The sequence below is a fragment of the Chlorocebus sabaeus genome, chromosome 3 (assembly GCF_047675955.1).
Source record: "Chlorocebus sabaeus isolate Y175 chromosome 3, mChlSab1.0.hap1, whole genome shotgun sequence".
Lineage (NCBI taxonomy): Eukaryota > Metazoa > Chordata > Mammalia > Primates > Cercopithecidae > Chlorocebus > Chlorocebus sabaeus.
In genome coordinates, this window is record NC_132906.1 from 59173629 (window position 1) to 59201245 (window position 27617).

Genomic DNA, 27617 nt, shown 5'->3' on the forward strand with positions numbered 1-27617 from the left:
GCCAAGGAATTGTACCAGAATAGTGACAGTATTAACGCTGGGATTGCAGATGATTTTTATTTTTCAAATATTTGTATTTCCCAATGTTTGTAAAGTGACTTTTATCATTAGAGTTATTACATTTTAAAAACGACATTTGCTTTATGAAATAGAGTCCTGAAATTTGTAAATAGCTTTTGAAACACAGTGGGGAAAGTAAAGGATTACAAAGCTGCTGAAAAGAAAACCTCTGGTGAATCCTTTTGTAAATCAAGGCATCTTTGTGTGTAACTGCTACCTAGTTGACTTATTTTAAAGTTTGGATTTTTTGATACTGGGTTTTCTTAAAGTTAGAAATATTCTTAGGTGCAATATCATAAGTTGAATCATGCGCCATTCCTCTCTACACCTCCAAAAAAAAGAGAGAAAGTAATTTTTCATTCAAAGATATCTTAGAACACTCAGACCCATGTGTAAGAGACTGAAAAGCAGTGGTGCCCAGGGAGCTCTCCGTTCTTCCCATTTTCCCAAGAAATTGAGCTGGGGAAGCCATGTATAAAGTTACACCGAAGTTCATTGTGAGGCCAGGAGTGGTACAGACTTATACCTGTAATCCCAATATTTTGAGAGGCCAAGACAGAAGGATTGCTTGTGGTCAAGAATTGGAGACCAGCCTGGGCAATATGTCCAGACTCTGTCTCTACAAAAAAATAAAAGAGTAATAATTTTAAAAATTAGACAGGCTTGGTGTAATCCCGGCTACTACTCAGGAGGCTGAATCGGGAGGATGGCTGGAGCCCAGGAGTAGGACGTTACAGTGACCTATGATGTCACCACTGCACTCCAGTCTGGATGAGAGTGAGACTCTGTTTCTATAATAAAATGAATTCAATGTGGGGAAATGCCAGTGGTGTTTGTTTGGTATTTTTTAAGGGCATGCCAGCTGTCAGATCACTGAATCAAACTGTACAAAGTCTCTACTAGCATAAGAATGTGGATTTACCTGAACTACAACATTTTTTTAGGTCTCTCAGTGACTAGATGATGAGGAACAATAGGAAGTTCTAAGAAAGACAGTGATAATTATCAAAGAAAAACAAATAAGTCAAATACAGGCCCATTTATTTAAAGTTGGGTGAACGGTATAAATGATCAGCAAAATACATTAAACCAATTCAGTAAACATGATGAGCATGGGTTGCGTTACGTTAATATTGTATCACATTAGTTATGTCACATTCCAATCATAGTTCTTTTTTTTCACCAGTATGATCTATTCTCCTCCTAAACAAGACAAGGACCTTGGCACACTTGACCTATTGAATACCCCTTTTCTTCCCTGTTATTGGCAAAGATTTTATTTCACTTTTCTTTTTTTGAAAAAAGAAACGTGTTTTTTTTAATCAGTACTTATTTACATTTATCAATTGTATCATCAAGATTAGTGGCATGGTGGGTGGGAGAAAGGATGAGTGTGAAGCACATTGATCCAACAGGGAAAAATAATTTATTACTGACCCTGTTTGGAATTGCCAATGCATGTAGTAATAAAAAGCAGATGAACAATTAGTCTCTTTATTATTGTTTTCAATTATCCACAGACAATGTACCCCTTCACCATGTAGAACAGTGTAGACTATTCCCACACCACCCCAGCCTTGGTACACCAGTGATCAGGATAGATTAGATTATGTTGCAGTAGTTCCTTAAATACCATCTTGTAATTCCTTGTTTTTGACGACCTTTACAGTTTTTAGGAGTACTGCTTTAGTATTTTGTAGAATGTCCCTCAATTGGGGTTTGTCTTAGGTTTTTTTCTCATAATTACATAGGGACTGTGGATGTTTTAGAAGGAAAACCACAGAGGTATAAAGTACCGTTCTCATCACATCATATCAAAGCTACATCTATTAATACGACTTATCCTTGTTGATGTCAACATTAATCAAAGGTTGAGATCAAGTTGTTCTACTTAAAGTTACATTTTTCCCTCTCTTTTTGTACTGGAAGAAAGTCACTATGTGCAGCCAACACTGAAGAATGTGGACTTACCTGAACTGCAACTTTTCCTTGAGGGGGGAATGTCTATATAAATTATTGAAATTTTTCTGCCTTGGGAGGTATATCTACATATCTCTTAATTTTATATGTTTACTTTTCTGTCTGTAATTTCTGTAGATCTGTCTTCCAAGTCACTAATTTAGTCTCTTTAGTCTTTGCTAAGACTACCTTTGCCTGTGTTTTTCATTTCTAAAAGTTTTATTTGGTTATTTTTCGTATCTGCCTGATCTTTCTTGATATTCTTTTCACTTTGTAATTTCTTTTTTTCTTAAATCATTTTAATCATATGAAATAATTGGGGGTCTAATGATATGTGTCAATGTTTGCTCATGGTGGGTTGTTCCTCATGTATTTTATAATTTTGGATTGTGAGTTCATCTTCTGTATAACTTTAGCTGTAGGAATTTTGCACAACAGGCAGAAGCTGGAAGGGAAGGAGATTGTTAGTGAGTGCTGGAAAGACAATAAGGAATTGTTAATGGAGTCCAGAGAAATCAGGATATTTTTGGATATCTTTCATGTAATGATGGCAAACCCAGTGAAACATTTGTCTATGGCAACATGGAAAATAGAGAAATGCATTTATTTAATTGTTGGACTTGGCTAAAGAAATTTCTAAGCAGGCTGGGTATGGTGGTTCACGCCTCTAATCCCAGCACTTTCGGAGGCCAAAGTCGGCGGATTGCTTGAGCTCAGGAGTTCAAGACCAGCCTGGGCAACATGGCAAAACCTTGTCTTTATGAAAATTACAAACAAATAGCCGGGCGTGGTGGCATGCACCTGTAGTCCCAGCTACTCAGGAGGCTGAGTTAGGAGGATCACTTGAGCTTGGGGATGGAGGCTGCAATGAGCTGAGATTGCGCCACTGCACTGTAACTCTAGCCTGGGTGGCTGAGTGAGACCCTGTCAAAAAAAAAAAAAAAAAGGAAAGAAATCACCAAGCAGGAGGTTGAGTGTATCTGCTGGTTTCTTTTGGTTGCATATGAAAAAGTTCAGATACCCAGCACTTTGGGAGGCTGAGGCGGTTGGATTACTTAAACTTAGGAGTTTGAGGGAGGGCAACATGGGAAAACCCTGTCTTTACCAAAAATACAAAAATTAGCCAGGTGTGGTGGTGCATGCCTGTGGTCCCAGCTACTCAGGAGGCTGAGGTGGGAGGATCGCTTGAGACCTGGGAAATCCAGCCTGCAGCGCAGTGAGCCGTGATCATTGTGCCACACTCTAGCCTAGCCTAAGTGACAGAGGGAGACCCAATCTCAAAAAAAAAAAAAAAAAAAAAGAAAGAAACAAAAAGAAAAGTAAAAGTTCAGATAGAAAGAACTTAATTACAGAAGTAACTGTTTAGTTTTTGAGTAGAATTTAGAGGGAAGATAGAGGGCCTGCAACAGTCTTTCCTTCCATCAAAAGATTCATAAAATTTAAAAAGACCTTTAGGGAAATGATAAATGCCTGGCTACTACCAGTAAGACATGGCCTCAGAGTAAGGTTCAGATCAAGAGTCCACCTATTGGACGTTAGAACAATTTCAGGTGGTACCTCTTAGACCATCTTAGCTAGTTAAGAGATCTTTTAAGGATTTTATGTGTATGCTCCCTAGACTTCTAAGAATTTTAAAAGCATTGAACCATAGCATCTTGAATCTCAGCCCTACCAGAGAGGAATATATCTCAAGGAGATTTATGGGTGTGACCTTTTTCTGAAGGAGTGAACCAAGGTAAGAGTCATAGGAAACATACAATATGTTTAAGAAAATTGTATTAACAGAAACACTGTGAATTTGAATAAAAGATACAGAGACAGTTGAAAATGAAGAGTCCTTGGGGCTCCCATCTTCTGTCATTTAAATATAGGTCCATAAAACAACTTATCAGCAACCACAGACCATTTCTTATAAAGAAGGAATGGTGACTCAGAATGCAGAGAAAGGACCCAGAGGGCAGAGCCAAGAGCTACTGAAAGTCACTTCCAGGAAGCAGGACTGGGCCGTAATTAAGAAACTAGTTACATGTTTCCAGGTAGATTTCAGAATCACCATGGACAAGTGACTGCTATTGTTTCCTCTTCTCCCCTTTATAAATGGGAGAATTTACTATGGTATGCCTATTTCACCATTGTGTATTGGTTCCATATGAGTAGATCACGTGTCTCTTTAGTTCACAAGTCTTTAAGAGGAAATGCACTTGAACATGGGCTGGACTTTGTGATTTGCTCCATCATGAGAATGTAGAGGAAGTAACATTCTAGGACTTCCAAGGCTAACTTATGAAAAGCCTTGCAGTTTTTGTCTGGATGTCTGCATCTCTTGGCATGTTTCTTCCTTAGCGACTCTCTCTTGGAACCCAGTTGCCATGCTAATAAGAAGTCCAAGTCACATAAAGAACTGTGCTGCTTTACAGCCCCCGCTGAGCTCCCAGCCAGCAGTCAGCATCAACTGCCAGCCATGTGGGTGAGCCTTCTTGAGCATCTGTCCTAGTTAAGCATCCAGATGACTCCAGCTCGGCTGCTATCTATTTGCAAACACAAATCCAAACTGAGAATCCACCAGCAAAGCTCGGTGAACGTACAGAACCCTGAGAGACAATAATGAAATACTGTTTTAATCCATTAAGTGTGGAGTGCTTTGTTATACAGTAGTAGATAACTGGAAGATAGTTAAATTCTAAAGACAAGAGAAAGAATCAGTAAGATAGGAAAAATAAATAGAGGAATTAGCAAAAACAAAAACTGGTTTATGCAAAAGGCAAATGAGGTAGACACATGTCTAGTCAAATTGATTAGTAAAAGAAGAGAAGTTGGAAATTAACAAAGTACAGAAATTTTAAAAAGGGGAACTAATATAGCTGCTATAGAGATTTAAAATACTAAAAATATGAATAATTATTAACTAATAAAGAGCCTAAATAAAATGAATAAATTCTTTTAAAAATAACAGGTCAAAATTAGTAACAAGGAGTAGGGAATTTGAATTCATTATAAACATTGAAGTAATTATCAAAGCCTTTTCCTCCCAAATAACCCTAAGCCCACATGGAATTAGAGATAAGCCTTATCAGATTTCTAAGAGGTTAATCCTTTCTTTCTTTTCTTTTTCTTTTATTTCTTCTATTTTGTTTTTCTTCAGACAAGGCTATGTTGCTATGTTGCTCAGGCTGACCTCAAACTCCTGGCCTCAAGTAATCATCCACCTGCTTCAGCCTCGTAGCTAGGATTATAGGAGTGTGCGACCATGCACAGCATGACCTAATCCCTTCTTATACAGTTGAGAAAAAAGATAAAGAAATAAAGTGGTCCAAGTCATCTTAATGAAGCTAGTATAATCATGATTCCCAAACCAAATAAGAAAGGAAAACCATAGCCCCATGGCCCACAATGAAAATAAATGCAAAAATGCTAAAATAAATACAGGTTGAGCATCTTTAATCCAAAAATCTGAAATCTGTAATGCTCCAAAATCCAAAATTTTTTGAGTGCTGACATGACTCCACAAGTGGAAAATTCCACACCTGACCACAGTAAAAATGCAGTCAAGACTTTATTTCATGCACAAAATCATTTAAAATAGTGCATAAAATTACCTTCTGGCTAAGTGTATAAAATGTCTGTGCAACATAAATGAATTTCATGTTTAGGTTTGGGGCCTATTCCCGAGATATCTCATTATGTATATGCAGATATTCCAAAATCTGAAAAAAATCTGAAATCCAAAAGACTTCTGGTTCCAAGCATTTCAGATAAGAGATACTCAACTTTTATTAGTTAATCAAATACAACAGTGTAACAAAACCAAGAAATAAATAAAACCAAAACAGTGATAATAACATACCTGATCCTCTTTTTCCTCTTTTTCTTTTCCCACAGCATATATCACTTCCTAGCTTACTAGGTATTGTATGTCAGTTGTTTAGTGTCCATCTCCCACCTGGAATATAAGCATGGCAAAAACAGGAATCTGGACAGGTGCAGTGGCTCATGCCTGTAATCCCAGCACTTTGGGAGGCTGAGGTGGGCGGATCACCTGAGGTTAGGAGTTTAAGACCAGCCTGGCCAACAAGGAGAAACCTCATCTCTACTAAAAATACGAAAACTAACTGGGTGTAGTGGCAGGCACCTGTAATCCCAGCTACTTGGGAAGCTGAGGCAGGAGAATTGTTTGAACCCGGGAGGCAGAGGTTGCAATGAGCTGAGATTGAGCCACTGCACTCCAGCCTGGGTGACAGAGCGAGACTTCGTCTCAAAAAAACAAAACAAAATGAAACAAACAAACAAACAAAAAAAAACATGAATCTTAGTCTGCTTGGTTCACCAATCCTAGGCTCCTAAAACAGTCTGTAAATGTTTCTTCCAAGGATGAAAGAATGTGGCAAAACAGGACTTACATTTTATTACATAGTGTAGTTACCTAGACTTAACCCAAAATAAATCAGTCCTGAGGAATAGATAAGGACTTAGATGTCGCAGAGGAGGGAAGAATCTTAAGAGGTGAATGGGCAGATGATGAGTGGACACAGTCATAAGTAAGTTTATGAGTCAGAGGACCCGTATAATACAAAGAACCCTGTTCTTTTGTGATTCACCAATTTCTCATGTTCCACAGTGAATGGTAAACCTCTTTATAGAAACAGGGGCCATCCAAGCTGGGACAGTCTTTCCGCTGGGGATTTGGAATTAATACCAGCAGAAAGAAAGTAGTCTGTTCCTTGGGTGCTTAGACTTGTAACACATCAACCCAGGAGCTATAGGTAATCTTTTTACCACATGGCCTGCAAAGCAGAGAAAAGTGCCCTGCACTGAGAAAGAAGAAGAGAAAACAGATACATAGAGAGGAACTTGAGGAGAGATGGAGCTGGAGCCACCAGCCCTGGTTCTGCTCTATTCCCACAGACTGGAAGAGGTAGTTCAGCTCTCACATATTTTTTTCTTGCTTTTCAAAGTTCTTTCGACTTTGTTTTCTTTTGCTTGCAATCAAGACTCCTTACCATTGCAAACTTGATCTGGAAAGGCTGCTCCTTGGATCTCAAATGATGTTGCTTTTCACTGAAAGGTGATCATGGAATTAGGTCTTGCTGTGTCTGTGTCCGGGAGTGGGGCCTTGCATCCTCTCCACAGCTGCCCTTTGACCAAAGATGATTCTGCCTGGTCCTAAAGGGGTGCTGGTGGCTGTGGATGGCCCTGTCTTGGATGGAGCCCCAGAAAAGTCACTGGGCATGACTACTGCCCCTTTTGAAAGATTTCCTGTTTTCCAAGTTGACAGATCATCCACAGGGGCTGGAGGCAGGGAACCGAAGACGGATTTATGCCGACTTCCTAGAATGAAATCAAACTTAAAGACATCACTAGAAGAAAGATGCATGCAATTCTTTCCTGAGGGGCTGATAAATCTCTAAAGAGCAGTTAAGTTGGGGAGGAACAGAGATTTTCACCCAAATTTAGTCATTCCTTTGAGTCATACAAGGCAAGGGCTTTACGGACTCAGGGTTTTATGAGGAGAATGCTCCACATGTACTTTTCCACTCTCTGGTCTCTTTTTCCTGAAGCTCTCTTCTTTCAGGTCCTTTAGTGTGGTGTCGCCTAGGCGTCTTCTCAGGCTTTGAAAATTTGAAAGCCTCAAGCCTCCACTGCTCAGTCAAAGCTGCTCCAGAGTGGGATGGAGAAGATGTGGATTGGGTTGGAGCTCAGGTTTTGAGTCTCGTTCTGCCATTTACAGGATAGGCAAGCTTGGACAGGTTACTTAACTTCTTAATATTTCAGCTTCCTCGTCTATAAAATGGGAGTAAGGCTGCTCACGGTGGCTCACACCTCTAATCCCAGCACTTTGGGAGGCTGAAGTGAGAGGATTGCTTGAGCCCAGGAGTGCAAGGTGGCAGTGAGCTAAGAAAGTGCTACTGCACTCCAGCCTGGGTGACAGAGTGAGACTCCATCTCTAAAATAATAAAATAAAGTTAAATGGAATAATAATAATATATACCACATAGGGTTATTGTGAAAATTAAATGTGTCAACATCCATAGAACAAAAAGGTCAGTAGCAGGCGCACAGTAAATCCCCAGTAAATGCTGGCTACATCATTGTTACTATTGTTACCAGTAGAGGGTGTCCAGGTTCTTGGCTTCTGGAACAAAGAATTGGACAAAACACACAAAGCAAGGAAAGAATGAAGCAACAAAAATGGAGATTTAATGAAAACGAGAGTACACTCCACAGAGTGGGAGTGGGCTTGAGCAAATGGCTCAAGAGCCTGGTTACATAATTTTCTGGCGTTTAAATACCCTCTACAGGTTTTTCCCATTGGTTACTTGGTGTACACCCCATGTCAATGAAGTAGTGGTCTGTGATCAGTCTGATTGATTGTGGGAGGGGACCAATCAGAGGCTGAAGGGAACTTACAAAGTTACATTTTATGCAAATATCTGATTGGTTGTGTAAAGTGACCAATCAGAGGCTGAAGTTACAAAGTTATACTCCCATACAAATGAGGCCTTGGTCCATGGCCAGCCTGATTGGTTGTGGGAGGGGACCAATCAGAGATACTTTCAAGTTTTCATTTGCCATGCAGAAATGGGGGTTGCAAAGGGAGTAGCCTTTGTTCCTTCTGTTACTTAGGTGTGGAAAGTTGGGGGTTTCCTTTTGATTTAGTTCTAGGAAGTCAGCATGAATTGGCCTTGGGTTCCCTGCCTCAGGACCCTATTCTCCTGTCCCACTATTACTTTTGGCCCTAACTCTACAAGTGAGGACAGCAGTGGCTGTTTCAATTCTAGGCCTTCGTAGCCGCAAGAGCTGTAATGTTTTCTCTCTCATTGGCTTAAGCAGCAGGAACACCACCAAAGGGGCACTAACAGCCTATGTGAAAAGTGTTTTTCTTGCCAGGACTGGCTTTGTCCTTGAAAAGCCGTAACCTAGGCAAGCGCTAAAATGCTCTTGACTATTTTCTGGACCTGGCATGCATTTCAAGAAACAGCACACTAGCTGAAAATGGTTCTCTTTCAGCCTTGCAGATGGAAAAAAGATTCTGTTAAATTTCAAATCGCTCCCTCTACTCCCTTCCAATAGAGGACGGTTTCCCATTCATTCTACCATTGTAATACGGCATCCCTGACAGATGTCTCTCAGCCTAGCCTCTGTGTGAATAGCCCCTGTGATGGGCTCACTAGTTACCAATAATATTTGTTTCACTGCCAAGGATATTTGTTCCACAGGGCTTCATTAGAATATTTTTTTGTAGGTGTAACCAAAAGGGATTTCTTTGTTATTTTCACCCCTGGGTTTTACTTTTGCCTTTAAAGTAAATGATATTAAGCCATGCTCCCTTTTTAGGCATGTGGCATTTTTCCTATATGACATTCAGGTTTAAGGACCTCAGCTCCTGTCGTGTCCACTTTGCCAATCAGTTCCATTCTTGTTAGTTAAAACTAAATCCAGAAGAGCAAAAATCTCTTTCGCTGCCTGTTTTTCAAATGTACCCCATATTACTTCACAATGACACAGATACGATTACTTTTGATCAGGCCCCAAATTGTGCATAGGTTTTGAATGTCCATTTGCACACAGTTTACTTACTAAAAGGCATGGACATTGATGCAGTTTGGTTTTGTGTTCCTGCCCAAATCTCATGTCGAATTGTAATCCCCAGTGTTGGAGGAGAAGCCTAGTGAAAGAGTACTGGATCATGGGAGTGGTTTCTAATGGTTTAGCGCCATCCTCCTAGTGGTTCTAACGGTTTAGCACCATCCCCCCAGTATTGGTTGTTTAAAAGTGTGTAGCACCTACCTCTCCCACCCCACTTAGTCTTTCTCTCCTGCTAGCCATTGAAGATGCCCTTGGTTCCCCTTTGTCTTCCATTGTGATTGTAAGTTTCCTGAGGCCTCCTCAGAAGCAGAAGCCTGTACAGCCCACAGAAACATGAGCTGATTAAACCTCTTTTCTTTATGAATTACCCAGTCTCAGGTAGCTCTTTATAGCAGTGCAAGAACAGACTAATACGGACATCTTGAGCTTTAGCTGGAGTTATTCTTTCCAGGTGGGCACTTTCACACAGCTCATTAATTGACCCCCAATTGACCTTCTTCTACAATTCCATCAGATTTTCTTATTTCCTGTTCACATCCTCCATGTGGACATTTAGGAATTAAACACCATACACACTTGCAGCATTGTTTCGTGCTGCCCCTTCTACTTGTCTGATAGATATGACTCTTTGAGACAAAGTGCACTTTCTAATTAAAGTATTTTAGTGCTTGACTATTTCATGTAATATCTTGGATATAACCGTGAGATTGTACTTCTTTGTGTTAAAATGTCCAGGTTCTTATGCATACCCCTTGCAGTGGAACACCAACATTGGACCCATTTTTCCATTAGTGTACTTGGGAATTACCGGATCCCTTCTCTTCTGGGCCTTTGCATGAGGTCCCTCACTCTGTGTGTGAAGCCAGTGAATCTCCTGCTAAATCCCCTTTCTAGGCACTAGGAACATATTTCTTCTCTTTCTAGGAACTCAGCATTCTGGTATTATGTGCTGTGCTCCATTAAATTAAAGGTTTTGTATTGACGCTACCTTTATTTGTCACCAAACACCAGGTCATTTGTTCCCACTTCAATAATTGAGGGAAGTAACTGATGTATTTGCTGGGCCTTGGAATGCTGGTCAGTGTTGTTCATATTCATAAAGCATGGATTGCAATTATTCCTCTTGTTCAAAAGCATTCAGTGCTTCCCTCTTTGCAAGGTTGAAGGGAAATTCTTAGGCCTGCCATTATAAACTAATGTATAATCTGGTCTGTATCCAAGTCATCTTCTATGACATTATTTTTTCTTTTTGCTGAGGTATAATTTATTAATTTTTTTGAGACGGAGTATTGTCTTGGTGCCCAGGCTGGAAGCAATGGCATGATCTCAGCTCACCGCAACCTCTGCCTCCCAGGTTCCAGCAATTCTCCTGCCTCAGCCTCCCAAGTAGCTGGGATTATAGGTGCCTGCCACCAGGCCTGGCTAATTTTTGGTATTTTTAGTAGAGACAGGGTTTCACCATGTTGGCCAGGCTGGTCTTGAACTCCTGACCTCAGGTGATCCACCTGCCTCAGCCTCCCAAAGTGCTGGGATTACAGGCATGAGTCATCATGCCCTGCCGAGGTATAATTTATAAACAGTGAAGTACAGAAATCTTAAGTGTACGGTGTGATGAATTGCTACACTGTGTGCCTGAGTAACGACCATTCTGATTAAGACAAAAAATACTCCAGTAACCCAGTGATCCCTCATGCACCCTCCTAGTCAATGCCCTCTCAAAGGTAACCACTATTCTGAATTATATCATCATACATTCTTTTTTTGCCTGTTTTTAGAACTTCACATAAATGGAATCATACAGCATGTGCTCTGCAAGTCAGCTTAACTAAACCCTTTTCATTGTAAGCCATCTCTTTGTGTGTTAACTCTATCTAGGATTCGATTGCAAACTCTTCAAAGGAAGGAAGTGTGTTTTGTAACTGATTATAGCCTTTATCAACTCTTTCTGAGATTACAGCCATAACTTCCCAACTGGTGTTTTCCAGGGGTGTTGTTTTTCAAACCACCTTCTGACCTGCTTCCTGCCTCATCTTCCTAGAGCACACATTCGTGCATGCCTCTTGCTTAAAAAAAAGAATTCTAATGATGGATGATAAAATCAAACTGTTGAGAATGAGAGTCTAGGCCAGCACTGTTCATGACAAATGCGTGCAAGCCTCATATGTATTTTATGTTTTTCTAGAAGCCACTAAAAAAAAGGAACAGGTGAAATGAATTTTAATATTTTATTTAACCCAGTATAGCCAAAATATTGTGTATATTTTGTGTTGATTTCTCTGTGTAATCAACATGAAAAATTATTGAAATACTTTCCATTCTTTTTCTTGGTGAGACTCTGTGGCCTCATCTGTAAAAAGATAATATTTTGTAGGTTTGTGGAAGATTAACACATCATGATGCTTGTGAAGCCCGTTGTATTCCTTTCCTATTGCTGCTATAACAAATTGCAACAGACCCGGTGGCTTAAAACAGCACATTTACAATTGTATAGTTCCAGAGATCAGAATTTTGAAGTGTACTAACAGCAGAGTGTCAGCAGAGCTGCATTCCCTGAGGAGCCTCCAGGGGAGAACCTGTGTTCGCCTTTGCCAGCTCCCAGAGGCTGCCTGCATTCCTTGGTGCTTGGCCCCTTCCTCCATCTTCAAAGCCGACAGTGTAGCATCTTCAAGTCTCTATCTCTGGCCTCTGCGTCTATCCTCACATCCCCTTCTCTGACCAAGACCCTCTTGCCTCTTTCTTTCCCATATTAGGATTCTTGTGATTACATTGAGTCCATGAGGTCAATCCAGTGTACTCTTCCCATCACAAGGTCTGTACCCTTAATCACATCTGCAGAGTCCACTTGCCATGTAAGGCAACATCTTCACACACCCCAAGGGCTCAGATGCGGACAGATTTCGGGGGATGGTTATTCTACTTGTCATGCCTGTGCTGGGCCACCGTAAGCCCTCAATAAATGCTTTGCCTTATGGTTATAAAACCTGGATTAAGGTCCTTAATAACATTGCATTATTTACAGGATTCTGTATTTGTGTTCCATGGCTGTCTCAGTCTACCACCTGGCAGAGTGCGCCACACATCTTGACAGACTCTCATGCAGTTCATTCATCAAGCACCTTCTCTGTAGAAGTCATGGTTACTAACCCCCTCATGAGAGTGTACCGTCAAGTGTGGACCTAGACCAGGTGTTCAAATATTTATTAAATTAACAAAGCAAAACAGCTCACCTGATGCTTCTGAGGAACACGTTAATGCCTCAGTTCTCACCATCATCTCTCCCTGGAATGCCTTTTCCCATTTGACTTTTTCTTTTATAATTTTTCTTCACTGTAACTCCCTCCAGTATATATTTTTTTATAGTCTCGTTATTTTTTTCTAAGCCACCCTAAGACATTTGAGAAATGAGGCGATAAGTAAGTCATTTAAAATGTATTACCCTCCTGTGTCAGGCAGGTCCTCTAGGAAGCAGATGCCAAGATTAGGTTAGAAGTGCAGAAAATCTGTTGGGGGTAATGCCTATGAAAGATGAAGTGGTGAGGGAGCAGGAGTGGGCAGGGAGAGCCGTTAGACTGTGATGCAGGTCTGGCACCTAGGAAAGAAGAGAAGGAAAGATTGGGGAGGAAAAGCCTCCGACTGCAGGGCAGCTCTAAGGCAGACTCAGTCAGCCTGAGTTCTGATGTGAGGCTGCCCACGCAGGAGTGCCGCTTGCGCAGAAATGGCCAGGCCCGAGAACCTCAGCTGAACTCTATCACAGGCTGGGGCTGCCCTGGAGGAGTGTGGCATTGGGTCATATGTGGGGGTGATTAAAGCTGGAGGCTGTCAGCTAACTGGACTCCTTGAGGTGGAGCCTTCTCTGAAGGGAGATCTGGGTGGTGGTACCTCCCGACGACACTGAACACTCCTGGAGGCATATGCTGTCTTATCCCCTGTGCAGCCTTGGCCATACAACAAATGTCCTGTTACTACAGGTTAAGCATCCCAAATTCGAAAACCTGAAATTTAAAACTTTGAGTACCGTCACACATGACACCCAAATAAAATGCTCACTGGAGCATTTTGGATTTCAGATTTGGTATGCTCAACTGGTGATGCAAATGTTCCCAAACCTGAAAAAACCCAAAATCAGAAACACTTTCCAAGCATTTTGGATAAGAGATTCTCAACCTGTATTTCATAAATTAGTATTTCTTTTCATAGAACTAGCAGTAATGTAACAATAACAGCATGATGTGATAGAGCTTGGTCTTTAAATCTAGAAAGCTGTGAATTCACATCTCAGGATTTTTTTCTGAAGCTAAGCTACAGCTGGAATCTAGTGCAAATAATTTCTTTAAACAGCCAAAATGGGATTAATAATGTTTTACTCTCAGAGTTGCTGGGAAGATTAAATAAAATGCCTAAATTCAGTGCCTGCCCTTTAGGAGGTGTTGAATAAATGTCCTCTCCTGTGCTCTCTCTTGAATAGTTCATTGTGGGATAAAGCACTTTTGTATATACTTTCTCATTTGATTTAGATTTGGCATAATTTCTAATAAATTGAGATTTTAAAAGGTATGGGCTGACTCAAGGCCACCCAGGCAAAAACAAGGCAGAGCCAAGGCTTGAATTCAAAGCTGCTGGTTTCCATCCCAGCAGTCTATGCACTATTGGCAGCTTTCAGGAAAATGAGCCGCAGTGTTCCATCATACAGCCAATAGCAGAAACACGTGATGATGTATAGGTAGAATATGGTGATACAGTGGGCAGGGAGATATAATGGGCTGAAAATCTGAAAAACAATACAAATTGCTAAACATTCTGAATGAGAAGTGAATAAAGGGAGTATTGCATTTATTTTATCAAATAAACTTGTTGAGGCTGGGTGCGGTGGCTCACACCTGTAACCCCAGCACTTTGGGAGGCTGAGGCAGGTAGATCGCTTCAGCTCAGGAGTTTGAGACCAGCCTGGCCAACATGGTGAAACCCTGTTTCAATTACAAAAATTAGCCGGGCATGGTGGCTCGTGCCTGTACTCCCAGCTACTTGGGGCTGGGGTGGGAGGATCACTTAAGCCCAAAAGGCGGAGGTTGCAGTGAGCCGAGATAACACCACTGCACTCCAGCTGGGAGTGACAGAGCGAGACCCTGTCTCAAAACAAACAAACAAACAAAAAAACTCAAAAAACCCAAAAACAAAACCAAATAAGCTTATTGATAAAATAGGGAGATTTTAGGCCTAAACAATCTAGCCATAATACTAAGGAAAATGTCTTTTCCTAGGCTTGAAAATATAACAGAAAAACAATTTCTTTCCAGAAAGATTCACTGACATCTACCACTGTGATTCTGTTTTCTGTCTCCTGCCTTGGATGTTACCAGCAGTGTTTGAAGGATGGTCCTTGTGTGTAGGATGCTTGAGCTAAAAATGCCTGCCAAAGCCACCCCTTCCTGCGCTTTGTCATAATTTATTCCTAAGATGTTTATGTTCTCCGGTTTTAAGGTGCTAGAGATCCTGACTAAAAGTGGCTTCCTCATAAATGAAGATAAGTTAAAGTCATTGTGAGTATACACTACAGGCCTTTGTTGCTTTTATCCGTTTCATAACTTGAAATGGCTTTTTTAGCTAAGCCATCTCAATAGTTTGTTTCTTTTCCTCTACAATTTACCAACTGAGCCGACCGGTTTGCCAGCAAAGTTAACTGACACAAGATGGTATTCTTCACAGTTGTTAAGTGTCCATAAAGTCTCTTATCTGTGTGGCATTCTCAAGGTTAGTTCCATTCCTGTGGCCTGTAAGTTTAAGTCAAATATACTGACAGTGGCCTCACTGCATTCTCCCCTCCAGTTTTCTTGGGGGTGCACCTAGGAACAGCTTTAGTCTACCTGCTTTGTGTTTTCTGGAAACATCTGCAGTCAATCCTAAGTCTGAACACTCATACTTACTGTTCTTCGATCATATTCTAGATTTTCCTACTAAGGTATTTCTCATGCCTTTCTCCACATCTCTGCTCCTTGAAATGCTACTTTTTCTTCAAAATGCAGCTTAAATGGCCTCTTAGTTACACTCCCAATAACAACAAAACAATAATGATTTTTCCTAAATCCTGAAGAATTTGGCTTGGATATTTTTATGAAACTTACTAGAACATTCTATAAAATAGTTACCTGTGCTTAGATCTGATCTTTGTTTTATATTTTAAGTTCCTTCAAGGCAAAGATTGATTTAAATTTCTCATAAATGCTTAACACAAATGTCATTAAATTTGTCAGTAATTTCTATATTGACAAATTAAGTTCTATATTTCCCACAGTTGGAATATAGAACAAAATGTGATTAAAACTTTTGCTAGTCTTGGCCAGGCGTGGTGGCTCACGCCTGTAATACCAGAACTTTGGGAGGCCGAGGTGAGCGGATCACCTGAGGTCGGAGTTCAAGACCAGCCTGGTGAAATCCCATCCCTACTAAAAATACAAAAATTAGCTGGGTGAGGTGGCGCACGCCTGTAGTCCCAGCTATTGGGGAGGCTGACGCAGGAGAATCGCTTGAACCTGGGAGGCGGAGGTTGCAGTGAGCCGAGATGGTGCCGCTGCACTCCAGTGTGGGCGGCAGAGTGAGACTGTCTCAGAAACAATAACAACAACAAAAAAAACTTTTGCTAATCTGATGTATGATGAGTCAACAATCAATAATTTGGCAATTTCGTGACTCAAGTGTCAAAAACATGTACTTAAACACCGTTGTCTATAGAAAATGAATAAAAATTATTGATTTTATTACTTTATATACAGTTCAAAAAGGGCTGGGTACAGTGGCTCACGCCTGTAATCCTAGCACTTTGGGAGGCTGAAACGGTGGGGATTGCTTCATCCTAGGAGTTTGAGACCAGCCACGGCAATATGGCGAAACCCTATTGCTACAAAAAATACAAAATTAGCTGGGCATGGTGCTGGTGCATGCCTGTAGTCCCAGCTACTCAGGGGGCTGAAGCTGGAGGATCGCTTGTGCCCAGGTGGGGGCTGCAGTGAGCTGAGATCACGCCACTGTACTCCAGTCTGGGAGACAATGTAAGACCCTGTCTCATAATAAATAAATAAATAAATGTTAAAAATGCTGCTAGTTAAAATAGAAGTTGATTAATTTCCTAAATGTTTTCTTCTGTCTTTGGTATGAATACATCTACCCATGAATATATATATGATCATCTGCTTAGGGTTCAAGATTCCAACATTGCACTTCATTACTATTCTTATTTTTCCTAACAGTTATGAAATTTTTGATTGTGTTGTGTTAGTAAATTTCTTTCTGAAGAAAACTAGACGTTTAGACCTTAAAGGTGTTTAAATTTTGTTTCTCAAACAACAGCTCCCACAGTGGTAGACTTTATCACTGTATAAAAATGTACAGTGGTTTTATTGACATGTACATTCCAATATGTTTACAGCTGCAAGATAATGAGGCACACTCAGTATTGCACTTCATTAAAATTTCAGGCTCAAACTTAACCTAGAAGTTTAAATGAAATTGCATTTGTAATTTAGTAATTCTTATACAGGACAAACATTGATATCTTTATATACAGTGTGATACTTATTACATTTATATGCTGTCCTAACACAATTTTTTTTTTTTTTAAATAACAGTCTAGGAAATAAACCAGAATATTCCTCTTTTTATCCCCACCCGTGATGCAATTGTACAGGATTACAAAAAGGCAGTATACAATAAACAATGATTATTTTTCTTTTTTGCTTGAAAGCCAGCATCGTTCTTAGCCCATGGGCATGGCAATTCTTTTATATCAATTATCTATAAATGTCCAATGCTTCACAGGCCAATGACGGTAATGGCCACATGCAAACACCTCACAAGTTTGATGTCATTTGTTCAAAAGAAGATAAACCAAAATAATGGGGAAACTTCCCATAGCAAGAATTATGTACATGGTATTTGGCATCCTTCTTGCACTGTGAATGGTTCATTTTCATGGATGTAAAAATGGTCCCGTCCTTATCCTGAGCAGAGTTTAAACTTCACCACATCCTCTTGGGGGATGAAGGCAACTTTTCTCTCTGTAGACAAAGGATCTGAGTGTTCTAAAAAGTGTGGGCATTTCTGCACACTCCACATCCCAGAGCAAACTCTTCCCCAGTGGGTGGATGAACAACATGGAGTGGACATTCAGTTCCTTCTAACTGCTTGCCTTTGGGACCTGTATAAATTTGAAGGAGGCAAAGGAAAATAATGTTTTAAGAATACACACATATAAATCTTATAGAAATATAAATCACTGATAGGTTATTCAAAGACGTAACATCACTATGGTTATACAAATATAACAATTAGAAATTTTTCTTCTGATCACAAAAGTAAAAAATGTTCACTATAAAAAATTCAACATAACAGAGATATGTATAATGGAAGAAGTGACAGGATCTCTTACTCACTACATCCTGCCTAGAGAGGATCACTTTGAGGTACAGATCTTTTTCTATTAATAAATGCATTAGATATATCATTTTAAAACAAAGAGCAATGAACAAAAAAGGTCAAAAAACCCCTCAATTTAGTCTGGCAGAACATTATTTTTCTGAATAGAAAACAGGGAGATTTTTGTGTAGAATATTCTATAAGTAAAAACAAATTTAAGTTTAAAGAAGCCGTGTTTTCCCTTTTATTTTCACTGATAAAAAAGCATACACTGGTAAAATGGGAAGCACACACTGGTAAAATGGGAAGGCCAATGATTCCTGTAATTTTTAAAAGTAGCTGAAGGATATTAGCAGGAAAATGAAAATTGATCAGGTTAAAAATATGAACAATATTATAAAATACAAAGTGGAAAAAACACTTTGGGGAAGATATGAATTTGTTGATAATAATCAAAGTATAAAATGTACCCAAAACAGTATTTTTAAAAAGATAATTATTATATTAATGTGCATCACATCATGGGTTTCGTATCATTTCAAAAAGATTTTTAGTTTCTTTAGAAACGAGGAGGCTTACTTTGTCAGGAAAACAAGCTAGGCTTATACTTGAAAGCGGAGTCCCTATTTAATAGTAGATGAAGGAATAGGAGCTGTGCATTAGTTTTCTATAGCTAGTTTTCAAAATAATAAATGTAAATTCTGATTGTGCTTGAGAGAAAAATATCACGCGATTGGATGGAATGAGCTTACACTGATCAATGAGGAATGACATCTCATTTACTTTACCTTTTCTGGGTTAAAAACATCTCTGACATAAGAGAAGGAAACCACGAAGGACAAAAGGCTAGCATTTATAAAGCTCTTAGCCTGCACAGTATAAATACTCAATAAATGTTGGCTATTACTACTATTACTGAACAACCACAAACTGAGGCCTGATCTAAAGGAATAAAAAGTAAGTTCCATATAAGAGTAAGACCAAGACATGAGAGTAAGTGTCAAACTGAAGACAGCTAATCTCAGACAGAGAAGTCAACTTCAGGTTAGAGCTAACAGGCATGAGAGTAGCAATGAGTGCCACCTCAGACAAATGCAGGCACAGACCCAGGATGGGTCAGCACGGGAGGATGCCAGAGGTTTGCTAGAACGTTAACTATTCCTGTTAGAAAGTTCAGTAGCTCCTGCTTCAAATCACACTGCAGATTGGTGTCCACCCCACCAGTGGGTGGGGGAGAGTGAGCAGGATGGGGACACTCAATGGCAGATCTAGTTCAGATACACAACATATCAATGGTGGTGACACAAACTGCAGCCCTTGGGTTTTTTCAAGGAAAAAAATGAGTCATTTACTCCACAAATATTTACTGCATGCCTAATGTATGAATGGCATTGTCAGGTACTTGGGATTAAAGATGAAGAGTGCATGGCTCCCATCTTGGAGGTGTTCATAATCCAACATGATGGTGAGAAATAAAAATAGTGAGAACACACCTGCAAACATTTGAGTGCTTACTACTGAGGCACTGTTCTAGTATATCAATTACTTAACTGCTTAACAGTCATAGGAGGCAGAAACTATTATCCTCATTCTGTAGATATGAAACTGAAGTAAAATTAATTTTTCTGATTCTTAGATTCCTCATCTTTAAAACAGGCACAGCAATACCTAACTCATGGGGTGCTGTGAAGATTAAGTATCCTGGCACGAGAAGGTAGTCAATAAAAATTTTAGAAAGAAATGGATAAAGGGATTATGCTATGGTCTCGATGTGTTTGTGCCCCTCCAAATTTATATGCTGACGTGTTAATGAAAGGAGTTAGTTTGCCTTAGGTAGAGCAAGGGAAGGGTCCCCGGAGAGCCCCAGGTCCACAGGTCAGTGCCTCATCCCCATATAACATAAAAAGCAGCCTGGGGAAAAAAAAGTCAAGCTGCAGGCACCGATGAGGGAACTAGCACAGGGCATTTTACCTAAAGACATGCCCATGGCTGCACAGATAGAAAAACCTTCAATCAGATAAAGGACAAGACCTGGGATAGAAATGCCTTTGTTCGGCCGGGCGCGGTGGCTCACGCCTGTAATCCCAGCACTTTGGGAGGCTGAGGCGGGCAGATCACGAGGTCAGGAAATCGAGACCAACTTGGCTAACACGGTGAAACTCCGTTTCTACTACAAGTACAAAAAATTAGCCGGGCGAGGTGGCGGCGCCTGTAGTCCCAGCTACTCGGGAGGCTGAGGCAGGAGAATGGCGTGAAGCCGGGAGGCGGAGCTTGCCGTGAGCCGAGATTGCGCCACTGCACTCCAGCCTGGGCGACAGAGCGAGACTCCACCTCAAAAAGAAAAAAAAAGAAATGCCTTTGTCCTTTGTATAGTCAGGGGGCTCTCTCCTTTTGTGGGCATAGGCACAGTGGGCTCCAGTGGGTTCCTGGGCCAAGGTCCCGGGCCCAGCTGAGTCAGGCTCTCTCCAAGACAGCAGGCAGACTAAGCCCATTCCGTCCCCTTTCCAGTCCGTAAAAACCCGGGGCCCCAGCCTCATAGGGAGCACCCCGTTTCGGTCCCCTTCTCTGCTGGCAGAGAGCTTTCTTCTTTTGCTTGTTAAACTTTCGCTCTAACCTCATCTTCGTGTCTGTGCTCCTTCATCATCTTGGAGATAGGAAAAAACTCCGGGCATTATCTCAGACAATGAGAGACTATTATATCTTGGTGCACTGCTGAGACTACAACAGTAACACCAATGTTATGGTGTTAGGAGGTAGAGCTGTGGGAGGTGATGAGGTCATGGGGTGGAACCCATGAGTAGGATTAGTGCTCTTCTATAAATGAGACCCAGGAGAGGCCCCCTGCCCTTCCACAACAGCAAGAAAGCGCCACCTATGAGGCTGAAAGTGGGCCCTCACCAGACACCTCATCTGCTGGTTCCTAGATCTTAGACTTCCTGGTCTCCAGAACTGTGAGAATAAATTTCCACTGTTTATAAGCTACCGAGTTTACAGTATTTTGTTATAGCGGCTTGAACGGATGAAGACTGATTATCTAAAAATATTAGAATTAACAGGGTTGAGAGTGGTTAGAGAATTGCTGCTTCTGTCCTTCTAAGTAAACTGTATATGGCCATCTTCCCTCCCCATATCCCTGTGGGATCTCCTTTATTCTATTCCAGTTCTCTAAATGAATGGATGAGTTCGAGGGATGTGTGAGGCTGGGAGAGTATACCTCAATCTCAGTGTACTTCTTAGGCCAGTTCATTAACCTCCCTAGCCCTCAGTTTTCCATTTGATAACATAGGGATAATACCATCTCCTCGTAGGTTGTAAAAATTGATAAAGTATGTGTGAAAATGCCCAGGACCGAGGTCATTCCTTCCTTCTGCCGACTCTGGCTCCTCCCCTGCCTCCCTCCTGTGATTCCTTTGTGTTGGCTGCCCTGATCCTGTGACTGTATGAGGGGAAGCCTGACCCTCCTCTCTCAGGTACTACCCACCACTGAGTTCTCTGAACTTGTTTCATTGTTAACTTCCTTATTTTTAGCATACTTGTTTCTGTTTCTTAGCGCAGAGGAAACTTTAAGTAAAATCTAGATTTCCCCTGAAGACACTGCTTGCCTTAAATCTTTCTCAACTGGAGGCTGGTTATCTCCCAAGCTCCTCCAGTCATATGGTTACAACGTGTGACTGATTTTTCTCTTGGTTCCTATTTCCAGACTACAGCCTACAACTTTCATTCAGTAACTGCCCTTCCTCCAAGCTAAAGTCATCTAGAGTCATCTAGAATACTGCCCTTTCCACACTCCCTTCACTTGCTGATCTCCAACACATCATCCCCTCCCTCCATGCATGGCTCACATCTCTATTCTGTCCATTATCCTACATAACCTTGGCTTCACATCATTCTAACCTTGCTTCCTTCAAAGACTGCTACTTCTATTTTAAAAAACAGTATTTGAGGAGAAACAGTAAAACAATTTTTGACATGAGCAAATGGTAAAAAGTAGTCATACTTGAAAAAACCCTACTTATCTTTATTTTGAAATGGATAGTATATGTTTCACATGGTTTAAAATCAAACTGTTAAAAATGATACAATTGGAAGCCACTTCCCCAGTCTCTACCCTCATCTTTTTCTTGTTTTTCCCAACAGTTAATAGTATTAGTTTCTTGAGTATCTTTCCAGGGGTTTCTTTATGTAAATATGACTAGATAGTCTAATTTTCCCTCTTACAAAAGGCAGCATACTACATACCCTGTTCTGCAATGTGCTTTTTTTTTGAAACAGCTCTGTCGCCCAGGCTGGAGTGCAGTGGCGCAATCTTGGCTCACTGCAACCTCCACCTCTCAGGCTCAAGCGATTCTCCGGCCTCAGCCTCACAAGTAGCTCGGATTACAGGTGCCTGCCACAATGCCTGGCTAATTTTTGTATTTTTAGTAGAGATGGGGTTTCACCATGTTGGCCAGGCTGGTGTTGTACTTCTGACCTCAAGTGATCCACCCACCTGCCCTCCCATAGTGCTGGGATTACAGGTGTCAGCCACCCCACCTGGTCTAATTTGCTTTTTTCATCTGATACTATCTCCTAAATATCTTTCCAAATCAGCACACAGAAACACCATCTTTTTTTTTTTTTTTTTTTTTTTTTTTCACTGATGCATAATATTAGCCACTACCCTACTGGATACTAGCATTGTTATACATTTTTATTATCACAGCAATGCTGTAGTTAATAACCTTATTTGCCCCTTTTTATTGTCCTCACATTTGTAGCTATATCCCTGAAGAGGGAGTGCTGAAGGGTTCATACACCGGTAATTCTGAGAGGCACTATCAAGCTGTTTTCCAGAGAGGTCACTTGCACTCTGATAAGCAACAGATGGCAGTATGTGTTTTCCAGCTTTGACAACATGGTATATTGTGTTGTATGTACTTGTGCATGTATTTTCACTAATTTCAGATACATCATATGTAAAATTCTCTCCTATGGTCGCATGGACCTCTCCTTCCACTTCTCTCACTTCCGTGAAGCCTGGTATTCCACTTCACTGTTACCAGCAGCCTCCTGTCCTCTTCCAGTACTTTTAGCTTCTTTTTGGTTTCATACTTCTTTCCCTCAGCCTGCTTTTCATAGACAATCATTTTTCCTGTATTCTGAGTGGTTTCTTTAATTCCCTTGACTTTCTGATGTTCACTACACTGCTGATTCCCAGCCATTCTACATTAAATCATTTGTTCATTCTATGGCAATGGTTCCAGGCTTCATTAAAAAAAAAAAAAAAAACCACTGAATCCTTTTAAATGGTTCTGTAATATTGAAGTTCATATGACTTTTTAGTGCGGAACAGCCATCTTTTCACCAATCCTTAGTAGACTGCATTCTCACTCCCCAAGAGATCTGCTCCGTCAGAGCTAACTCCTCACTCACGATGATCAGCTTGCTTCCTACTTCACCCAGAAAGTCATATGCTTACAAGGATCAAGGAATTCCTCTTGCTTCTTTAGGCTAGTTTGAATTGAGTTTCTGTCACTTGAAACAAAGAGCGTTCATATTAATGTTTACATAAAACTACGGTATACAGATCATAATCATGATTTTAACATATTGAAAGCATACCTGCAGGACAGTGTGGTAGTTCTTCCTTAGGAATGCTAGTCATTCTTTGAAAATCATCATGACAAGCATTACAAAAATGTGTTGTTCCAAAACAGAAAAAGACAGCCACTGAACAGCAGTAGCGACATTTATATTCCAAAAAGTCTGTGCCATGTTTGGGACACATCTATAGCAAAAGAGAAGAGACAGACACAAGATCCTAGTGAGACTATTTCAATCACACTTAAGATAGGCATATACATAGATAGCTCCTTAATTCATATTTTGAGGGCATACATAACTCTAAAAATTGATTGAAAAACTGATGATACACGTTTGAAAACTAACAAATAAATATGTGGCTCTGCCCAAAAGGTCTGGACAAAGATCCAAGTTCTAATTCCATTTCCATCATAATCTATCTGATTTAATAAGCAAGCTACTTCATTTCTTTATGAATGTTTTATGGCCTGTCAAACTGAAAATTAATGAAATTAACCTCTCTCATAATCTCACAGATATACTGGGAATATTTCACTGAAGAGGGGAAAACCTAAAAGTTTCACTGCAGGTTTAAGAAACTAAGAAAATAAGTAAATTTATTACATTGTTTAACTATAGTGATCATTTCATGGAAGACAAAATTATAAAATAATTACCCAAAGGAAATAATATATATGAAATAATGTGAAAAATTATACAACACTGAACAAATATCAGAAAATACTGAGGAGAAAAGCCTGATTTATATTCCCACCATATTATTGTTTTAAAAAAATATTATTTAACATTTCTAAACTGTTGTTTCTAATACAGTGTCTTGCCTACCTGAGCCCTGGAAACATCAGAACAGGCACCACAAATGAGCTCTCTGGGATCATAATCATCTCCCTGTCCAGCCTCAGCATCACAGCGAGCTTCACCACCAAAATATGCCTGTGGAGAAAACACATCTAGATTACAGCAGGAAAAAATAAAACTCTGGCATGGGAGATACAGTATGGGCATAGTGAAAGTCAGATCAAGGGGTTTTAGAAAATACTAATATCTACTAGACTATCCCTTGAAATGCCAAGTGCATGCCCGTATTGCTGACTGTATGTAGGGTGGATCAGGGTAAAAAATAAAACTATTTCTTCTTTTTCTTTCTTCCCCTCCTTCCTTCCCTTCCTTACTTCCCTCCTTCCCTTCCTCCCCTTCTCTTCTCCTCTTCCTCCTCTCTCTCTGTTTCTTTGAGACGGGGTCTCACTCTGTTGCCCAAGCTGGAGCACAGTGGCACAATCATGGCTCCCTATAGCCTCAACCTCTCGGGCTCAGGCGATCCGCCCAACTGAGCCTCCTGAGTAGCTAGGATCATAGGTGCACACCACCATGCCTGGCTAATTGTTTAATTATCTGTAGAGACAGGGTCTCCCTATGCTGCCCAGGCTGGTCTCAAATTCCTGGGCTCAGGTGATCCTCCTGCCTTGGCCTTCCAAAATGCTGGGATTATTGGCATGAGCCACCATGCCTGGCCTAAAGCTATTTCGATTCTCAAATGGATTCACGTTTAAAGTAGGGAGATACATTGTCCTATTAAAACAAAATGACAAAAAAGCATAATATTCCAAATAAATATCAACAGAATGTTAAGTAGTAAAAGGTATGCTTTTCTCAGGGTCAAGTTTGAGAAATTTTTCTCATTTTGAAATGTTAAAATATATATTCCCTTCTACTATTTTAATAAATATGCTTAGCAATTCTCAATTTATAATACTGCAAAAGTAATTAGTATAGAATCGTAATTCCAAGGCTAATGGGAAAGAAAAAAGTACTTTTAAGCATCTTCTGATCATACATTTTTTAAGAAGGAAAGGCAGGCTGGGCATGGTGGCTCACACCTGTAATCCCAGCACTTTGGGAGGGTGAGGCAGACAGATTCCTTGAGCTCAGGAGTTCAAGACCAGCCTGGGCAACATGGCAAAACCCATCTCTATCAAAAATACAAACAAGCAAACAAATTAGCCAGGTGTGGGTGGTGTGGACCTGTGGTCCCAGCTACTCAGGAGGCGCAGGTGGAAGGCTTGTTTGAGCCCAGGAGGTGGAGGCTGCAGTGAGCTGAGATCATGCCACTGCACTCCAGCCTGGGTAAAACGTGAGACCCCATCTCAAAAAAAAAAAAAAAAAAAGGCAAATTTGGTAATTCTATTCACGATACTGCTCATAGTTATAAAGTTATGCAATAGGCAGGAACTCAACAATTTCCAATACAGACAATTGAATAGAATTTGAATAAATAAAATTATCATGAATAAATAAAAATATCATGATGGGTGATTTATCTGTATTTTGCCCTGGGCAGAGAATAAGTGACACGAAGGAACTGGGACAATTTGCATGCACATCATGTCTCGTAGTCAAAAAGCTATGCCCGGATTGGGAATAAACAAACTGAGTCTATATAAATCCATTACTTATACTAGAAAAACAGGTTCAAAGACAGGATCCACTGATGCAGAGGTTATAAACGGTCATTCACCAGCTAAACCTAACCCTGGAAGTATTTTGGTTTGTCTTGGGGACTGCTTACTCCAGCTGTTTCACTTTTCTATATCCTCTGCTTGGCTTCCTAAACATTTGATTGCTACTCTGAAACAACACAATATTCATGTATAATGTTTAGTACATGAAACACACAGAAATACTATTTTGTTATTTGTAACAATACAAGTTTCATAAATGTACAATTATTGGGTGTGCATGTATCTATCTGCCTTTCTGGCTATCATCTCGCTACTTAGACATCCATTCATCCTGTATTTTCTTTTTGCTACACTGGGGGACTATGCATCTTTCTCATGTAGTCATTCATTCACTCATTTATTCACTCTCCACTTAACTCTGTATCTAATAAGTGCCAAGTACTAGAGATGGAAAAATGAAAAAACATAGTCTTTGTCCTCAAGGAACTTATCAAGTGGTGCAGAGTGATAAGTGGTCCAGTAGTCATGATGCAGAATAGGCAGTACTATGCTACTCAAGGAACTTATCGAGTGGGGTAGAGAGACAAGTGGTCCAGTAGTCACAATGCAGAATAGGCGGTACTATGCTAGACGCCTGCAAGATACCAAAATCATGTGGTGGTGTTGATGGAAGTGAGATGGAGGCATGTTACAGAGGAGGTGAAACCTGAGCTGAAGGCTGAGGTATGACAAGACAGATTAGGCTCTGCATGACAGCATGTGTGTATGGGGCTGGGGGTGCCAGGTCAGAGTAAAATTTGCAGGTGGAGGTAGGGAAGAGCATCCTTTGAACAGCAACGGACTGTGCAATGGCAGGGGGGTGTCAGTGGGTGGGCAGACAGGGCTGAGTCTGGGAAATGCAAGTTATTTGGTATGTTGTAGCAAATGTAGAGCAAATGATAGCATCTTCGGAGATGAGACTGGAGAGGGAGACTGGGCTACGGTATTATAGTAGAAAAGTGATACAATTAGAGTTCAGATCTAAAAGTATTAGCAGCAGTGTAAGGGATGCAATGGAGGAATTATGAGTTCCACACCCAAGCTCAGAAAGAAGGCTACTGTAATTACCAAGGAAAATGATTAGGTTTGCTGGAGATGTAATGGAAAGAAAAAAGGACTCAAGAGAGATCTGGAGACAGAATTGATAGGATTTTGTCAATAAAGATCAGAGACTGGTAAAGTTATTTCTTTTTTTTTTGAAACAGGGTCTCACTATGTCACCCAGGCTGGACTACAGGGGCATGAACACAGCTCATTGCAGCCTCAACCCCTTGGACTCAAGCGATTCCCCTGCCTCAGTTCCCCAAGTAGATGAGACTGCAGGTACATGCCAACCTACCTGTCTAAATTTTGTAGTTTTTGTAGAGATGGGGTTTTGCCATCTTGCCCTGGGTGGTCTCAAACTCCTGAGCTCAAGAAATCCGCCTACCTTGGCCTCCCAAAGTGCTGGGATTACAGGTGTGAGCCACTGTGCCCAGCCAAGACTGATGAATATAATACCTGACACGTGAACTCTGAAGTATGTGT

At 40.6% G+C, this 27617-nt stretch overlaps 1 protein-coding gene across 13 annotated transcripts in view; it reads right to left on the minus strand.

Annotated features, from left to right (window-relative positions):
* Window positions 1–16956: 16956 nt before the first annotated feature.
* MYCBP2 (MYC binding protein 2) overlaps window positions 16957–27617 on the minus strand; it is a 290113-nt gene continuing 279452 nt past the window's right edge. For 12 of the 13 annotated variants that reach the window (XM_073014412.1, XM_073014414.1, XM_073014413.1 and 9 more), the window contains 3 exons: window positions 24418–24525; window positions 23611–23776; window positions 16957–17791 (listed from right to left, as the gene is read on the minus strand). In XM_073014412.1, coding sequence (XP_072870513.1) covers window positions 17676–17791; window positions 23611–23776; window positions 24418–24525 — 390 coding nt within the window. In that variant the 3' untranslated portion in view covers window positions 16957–17675. Of the gene's footprint in view, window positions 17792–17815; window positions 23524–23610; window positions 23777–24417; window positions 24526–27617 lie in introns of those variants that run through there. The other variant, XM_073014411.1, reaches the window with a different exon arrangement.